The 7,036-nt window shown below is 42.3% G+C and overlaps 1 protein-coding gene across 1 annotated transcript in view; it reads left to right on the forward strand.

The window, feature by feature from the left end:
- Positions 1–2,337, forward strand: part of ST13 (ST13 Hsp70 interacting protein) — a 114,315-nt gene extending 111,978 nt beyond the window's left edge. Inside the window, exons 12-13 of the mRNA XM_068242115.1 lie at positions 1,704–1,837; positions 1,925–2,337. Of these exons, the coding sequence (XP_068098216.1) occupies positions 1,704–1,837; positions 1,925–2,053 (263 nt within the window). The 3' untranslated portion in view covers positions 2,054–2,337. The remainder of the gene's footprint in view (positions 1–1,703; positions 1,838–1,924) is intronic.
- Positions 2,338–7,036: the final 4,699 nt, after the last annotated feature.

The following is a 7,036-nucleotide window of genomic DNA, read 5'->3' on the forward strand; positions in this document are numbered from 1 at the left end:
TCATACACCTAACAGAATACCTTGGGGTGTCTTCTTTCTAAAATGGGGTCACTTGTGGGGTTCCTATACTGCCCTGGCATTTTAGGGGCCCTAAACCGTGAGGAGTAGTCTTGAAACCAAATGTCGCAAAATGACCTGTGAAATCCTAAAGGTACTCATTGGACTTTGGGCCCCTTAGCATACTTAGGGTGTAAAAAAGTGCCACACATGTGGTACCCCCGTACTCAGGAGAAGTAGTATAATGTGTTTTGGGGTGTATATTTACACATACCCATGCTGGGTGGGAGAAATATCTCTGTAAATGGACAATTGTGTGTAAAAAAAAAATCAAAAAAATTGTCATTTACAGAGATCTTTCTCCCACCCATCATGGGTATGTGTAAAAATACACCCAAAACACATTATACTACTTCTCCTGAGTACGGCAATACCACATGTGTGGCACTTTTTTGCAGCCTAATTGCGCTAAGGGGCCCAAAGTCCAATGAGCACCTTTAGGCTTTACAGGGGTGCTTACAATTTAGCACCCCCCAAAATGCCAGGACAGTAAACACACCCCACAAATGACCCCATTTTGGAAAGTAGACACTTCAAGGTATTCAGAGAGGGGCATGGTGAGTCCGTGGCAGATTTCATTTTTTTTTTTGTCGCAAGTTAGAAGAAATGGAAACTTTTTTTTTTTTTGGTCACAAAGTGTCATTTTCCGCTCACTTGTGACAAAAAATAAAATCTTCTATGAACTCACCATGCCTCTCACTGAATACTTTGGGGTGTCTTCTTTCCAAAATGGGGTCATTTGGGGGGTATTCATACTATCCTGGAATTTTAGCACCTCATGAAACATGACAGGTGGTCAGAAAAGTCAGAGATGCTTCAAAATGGGAACATTCACTTTTTGGCACCATAGTTTGTAAACGGTGTAACTTTTACCCAAACCAATAAATATACACTGAATTGAATTTTTTTTATCAAAGACATGTAGCACAATAAATTTCGACAAAAATGTATACAGAAATTTTACTTTATTTGAAAAATGTCAGCACAGAAAGTAAAAAAAAATCCTTTTTTTTTGACAAAATTCATGTCTTTTTTGATGAATATAATAAAAACTAAAACTCGCAGCAGCAATCAAATAGCACCAAAAGAAAGCTGTATTAGTGACAAGAAAAGGAGGTAAAATTAATTTAGGTGGTCGGTTGTATGACCGAGCAATAAACCGTGAAAGCTGCAGTGGTCTGAATGGAGAAAAAGGCTCTGGTCCTTAAGGGGTAGAAAGACTGTGGTCCTCAAGTGGTTAAACTAGTCAATGGAATTGGTTGAAGGGGATGGTAAACGGGAGGGTTAATGAGAATGCAAGGGAGAAAGGATGAAAGATGAAAGGAAATGAAGGTGAAAAGGAGAAAGATGAGGAGAATATCAGAGATGAGAGGAAAAAGAAAACATGGATGTTTAAAAATGGTGAGAAGCCGAAAAAGTGTTAGATCCGGACTACAGATGACATCACCTGTGTGAAATAGAATATCAAAATGATACATTTGTAAAATAAAATAAAATCCAGTTGCAGGCAGGCTTATCCGAAAGTAACAAACATGGTAAATGGCTAGGAAGAAGGGAGTAGCAAGATGCTAAACACACTCTTCACACTGTTTCTTTAGATAAATGGACAATTGCAGTGCAAACAAATGATATGGTTTTTCTTCTAGGGGGATTTCCTGGTGGAATGCCAGGTATGGGTGGAATTCCAGGTATGGGTGGCTTTCCAGGAATGGGTGGCATGGCTGGAATGCCAGGTGTTGGTGAAATCCTGTCTGATCCAGAGGTTTTGACTGCAATGCAGGTAAAATGCCTATAGAGCACACTGGTTGCAAGATGTGTTCTATACTTGGAGTACTGCATAGTCATACGTTTTATTTTCTTCCCATAGGATCCTGAGGTGATGGCAGCATTTCAGGATGTAGCCCAAAATCCTGCAAACATATCAAAGTATCAAACTAACCCTAAAGTGATGAATCTGATCAGCAAACTATCCAGTAAATTTGGAGGCAGTGCATAGCTTGCAAGAAAAAGAAAGCGTGAAGGAAGAAACTCTCCCTGTTCACATTGGTGATTTTCTTCCCCCCTCCCCTATAATAATGTTCCTACATTACAAAGTTGTTTAAAATACTATGCTGCAGATAATAAAGGTGATTAATATACATGGACGCTTGGGGAAAATTGAAAAAAAAAAGTATCTGTATGACTTTTGGGTTGATTCCCAGCTGGAGTAAATATAGGAATGTCATTTAAGTCAGAAAGTTCAAAGATGCAATAAAATAAAATACACCTATCTGCAAGAAATGCAGTAGCGTTTTGCTTTCTGTACCTGTGTTTACTGCTGCAGATTCTTATTCGATACAATTTTTTTCATCCTTTTAGTAAGGTTTTTCAAGGGTCCCAAATGTAAGCCTTTAGGGCAAGGGTAGGGAACCTATGGTTCGGGAGCTAGGTGTGGCTCTTTTTTTATGGATACATCTGGCTCACATACAAATTAGTAGGGGTTAATTCACTAAATGTGGCCATACACTGGTCGATTTGCCATCAGATTCGACCAACAGATAGATCCCTCTCTAATCGAATCTGATCAGAGAGGGATCGTATGGCTTCTTTTACTGCAAACAGATTGTGATTGGTTTAATACTGAAATCTATTCACAATCTGTGGTGGTTCTGCCGCGCCCCCCCCTTCCCGCATACATAACCTGCTCCGCCGGCGCGTGACACCGTTGTCGTCTTCTCCTCTGGGCTCCTGGCTTCACTTCTTTCTGTCCGGGGAAGCTTAACCAGTAGACGGCGCTCTACTGTTTAAACTTCCTGGCGGGACAGGAAGAAGTGAAGCCTGCTGGACTCAGAGCCCAGTGTGGAGACTGAGTAGCGGTGACCAGGGGACACGCGCTGGCGGAACAGGTAATGTATTGCGGCGGGCATTCGAACGCTGCTATCGATACACTCCCGACCCGCCGGCGACCAAGCAAAATCTTCCGCACGGACGAATCGACGGGAACGATTGTTTTCGGATGGAAATCAATCGTTTGCGCAACGATTTCACAGCAGATTCGATCACAGTGATCGAATCTGGTGTATATCGGCGGGAGAATCGTTAGGTGTATGGGCCCCTTCATACATGACAATACAAAATCTCATGCTGCAATAAATACCTCTGCATAATAATAAAGGAGATAAACTCATAGTGCAGCCCCCCTCCTCCCCTTACCTTAATCCTACTGAGAACCTTTGGAGCATCCTCAAGCAAAATATCTGAGGGCTCGTTCACACTAGGGGCGTTTGAGATTTTTTTTAAGCGCTGGCGATTTTCAAAATCGCCCTGAAAGCACTTGTGCAATTATTGTCTATGACAAAGTTCACATCTGAGCAGTTTGTTTACGATCCGCTCAGATAAGCAGTGCATGGGCCATTTTTGAAGCGATTCCGCCTCAATGGAAGGTATAGGAAAAATGCAAAAAGCTCACAAAATCGCTTTGTGCAGCAATTGCGTGAGCGTTTATAAGAATATATACATTGTATTTATTCTTTTACGGGTCAGAGTTCAGTTCCTGATTTGCGTCAGAAAGTGCATTTTAAAAAAAAAAACCCGCTCGGAAAAAGAAAAGCGATTTTTAACAAAACCGCACCGCCTACCCAAGCGCTGGGAGAGGGGAAAAAAAAAACCTCTCTAAAAAAGTCCAACCCGGACGGACACACGAGCGGAACGCAGTGGGAATGAGGCCTGAGAGTGGGAGACAGTTAAAACCAAAACAGCAGCTCTGGGAGGCTATTCTGACATTCTGCAAAGAAATTCATGCAGAAACTCTCTAAACACAAGTTTAATGGATGCAGGAATTGTGAAGCACCTCTCAAATACATGTTAGCCTGTTCTCTATCCACAGCCATTTTCTCCCAGTCCCTGTATCCTGAGCTTCTGCCTTCAGTCTGTCCATATAGCTATGCTGTTGAGACCCTACACCAGGCTATTGTGGGGAACAGTGTCAAAAGCCTTTGCCAAATCCAAGTACACTATATCTTTAATTTCCTCAAGATCTAAATGTGCATCCACCACTTCATAAATGCTGAGCATGTTGGTGAGACTTGGTTGGTGAGGAGTCTTTCTTAAACCCTTGTTGATGAGCTGAAATTAGGTTATTCTGTGCTAAAAAGTCTCATATAGCATCATTTAGAATGCCTTAAGTTTACACACAACTGGTGTTAGGCTTACAGGTCTGTAGTATCCCGGTTCTGATATTTTCCCCCTTAATACACCAGGGTGCATGCAAAAAAATCTCAGAGCTAAAAGAATTCAACATTAAGAGGAGCAAACTTTCCACAGACTATCAGACTGGTACACTTGTTACAATACATTTTTATTATTTTTTATTATTTCAGCTAAAGGGGGCAACACTAGCTATTAGCATGTCCTAACATTTTCCTCAGAATACACATTTTTTGTTATCGTTTAATTAAATTACTAGGACACAGGGCTGTGCAGAGGATCCTCAAGGGGTGGTGCTCAAATTTGAAAAAGGGGCCCTAATCAATCAATCGACTGTGCTAAATTGTGTATGCAATACCCCCTCTTTAGAAAGCAGTATTGGGTGGCCTTAGCATCCCCCCCACACCCCCTTTCATTTAGCGGTATCAGGCAAACCTTCCTTCCAAAGTCTTTTTGCCCCCCCCCCTCAAATCAGCAGAGATTGGTGCCCACTATTAAATTGATCACAGTGAAGCCTGGGCTCACCTATCATTACTGGGACCTCTGTCCCTCTTGATCAGCACCCAAGCTCCTTTTAGGCAAAGAAGAAGCTGTTGCCAATATGCAGTGGTTGCTAAGCATTAGTAGGTGCAAAGCTGCGTAAGTGCCAAGGTGCATGGGAGCCCAGATGCAGTGGGTAGTAAGATGCAAACATCCAGTTTGTGCTAATTTGCAGTGTGTGCTGAGGTGACAAAGTACAGTCTGTGTCAAACTGCAGTGGGTACCAAGGTCCATTTTGTATTGGGTGTTTATCTGCAGTAGTTGCCAAGCAGTATTGGTTACTGAATGAGTAGCAGATGGTGTTTACAGTAGTGGGTGCCTAGTAAGAGCTAATTGGTACAGGGAGCCATGTGAGTGCCAAGAGTGTTGGGTGCATGTATGTGCAGTGGGCAGGACATGAGTGAGTAGGCAGTGCCATGTGCGATCTGGATGCGTTCCATAGGAGAGTACTGGGTCTCATATAGGTTCAGACCATGGGTGGGTACACAGTGGGTGCAGCTGTTAAGGAAGCACCATCTTACTTGCTCTCACACAGCTCACGAAATGGCCACACTAGAATCACAATCCGGAGCCTCTTCACTCCAGTGTCCCAGGCAGGGGCGGAGCATCCCACGGGAGAACAGTTGGGGGCGACAGCAAAAGCAGCCCTTTTATTGAAAATTTTAAAAAGGGGGAGGGGTGCCTGGGCACCCAGTTTTCAACTCATGTGTAACGGTCCTAGAGCTGGTGAGTTATGTTTTTACACTCAAAACTTGTTATGTACGGTCATTAAGATTAAGGTTATGTATAAATGTCATACGTTTTACAACTCAGTTGGACTTCACATTAAAGAGAAACGTCAGCCTAAACAAACATACTGTCATTAGGTTACATTAGTTATGTTAATTAAAATAGATAGGTAATATTATCTCTTACCCACCCTGTATTAAAAGAACAGGCAAATGTTTGATTTCATGGGGCAGCCATCTTTTTGGTTGATAAAAAATTTGAGAGAGCAAAAAGAAAGCTGGCACTGCTGCAGTGGCTTAAATTATTGTAGCAAAAGTCAGTGTCCAAAAAGTTCAAAACTTGTACAAAGTTGCATAAAAAAATAAGTACAAATACCAGGATGAGTAAGGAGGCACTGTGGATAATGGTGGGTGCTGGGTACAGGATGCCTGACGGCCGTGTCACGCACAATGCGCTTCTACAGAGGCCTCCGTAGAAGCACAGTTGTGCGTGACACGGCCGTCAGGCATCCTGTACCCAGCACCCACCATTATCCACAGTGCCTCCTTACTCATCCTGGTATTTGTACTTATTTTTTTTATGCAACTTTGTACAAGTTTTGAACTTTGACACCGACTTTTGCTACAATAAATTAAGCCACTGCAGCAGTACCAGCTTTCGTTTTGCGCTCTCAAATTTTTTTTTTATCAATCTACCACTTCTGCCAGCTTGAGCACACTGACAAAGGGCCCACAAGAGGAGGCGCATACTATCCCACTAGTGCATGTTCTGCAGCTAGATTGTATCCGTACTGCAGTGCCAACCTACCATCATCTTCTGCATCATCTTTTTGGTTGAATGGAGGTGACAGGGAACATGAGACACAGTTCCAACTGTCCTGTGTCCTGATCACTTCTCCCAGCTGCTAGGCAATAAGAACAACATAGGAAATCCCATCATGCTTTACGCAGCATCATGGGAAAAATGCCCAGGCAGTTTTCTTTGATGGGGGGAAGCTTAGCTTCTGTGCAGCTAAAATAAGGCTTAGGTGAGAAAAACAAAGTTCTGATGCTGTGAAATTGTTAAAGAAACACCAATTCTTTTCAGTGCTGCTGAGTAGATTTTTAGGCTGGAGGTTCACTTTAATGAAACATCTATGCCTTTTATTGAGTTCTGGTTCACCATGAGCTTGCTGGTTAGTCTGTACCTCTCGGTGTTACAAGCCAAACTCTATAGAGCCAAATTAATCCATGCCATGCACTGATGAGGATCAAACAATCTGAAACAGTCTGTATGCATGTTGGATTATTATGGCTCTACAAACTAACAAGCTGACACATCATTACATTCCAGCGGTTCTGGAGGTGTGTTTAGCTTCTAAGGGTAACAATGGTTAATTTGCATATATTCAGCAGTGATGCCCTGGAAGACATCTCAAGCTCACTCCAACCTGATTTATTGCAAATTCTGTTTTAAGAAAGCAAACTTTTGTTCTTACTGTAGAGAAATATATTACAGATAATGGTCAGATCTATGAAATAGGCAA

The sequence above is a fragment of the Hyperolius riggenbachi genome, chromosome 6 (genome assembly GCF_040937935.1).
Source record: "Hyperolius riggenbachi isolate aHypRig1 chromosome 6, aHypRig1.pri, whole genome shotgun sequence".
NCBI classification, from domain to species: Eukaryota; Metazoa; Chordata; class Amphibia; order Anura; family Hyperoliidae; genus Hyperolius; species Hyperolius riggenbachi.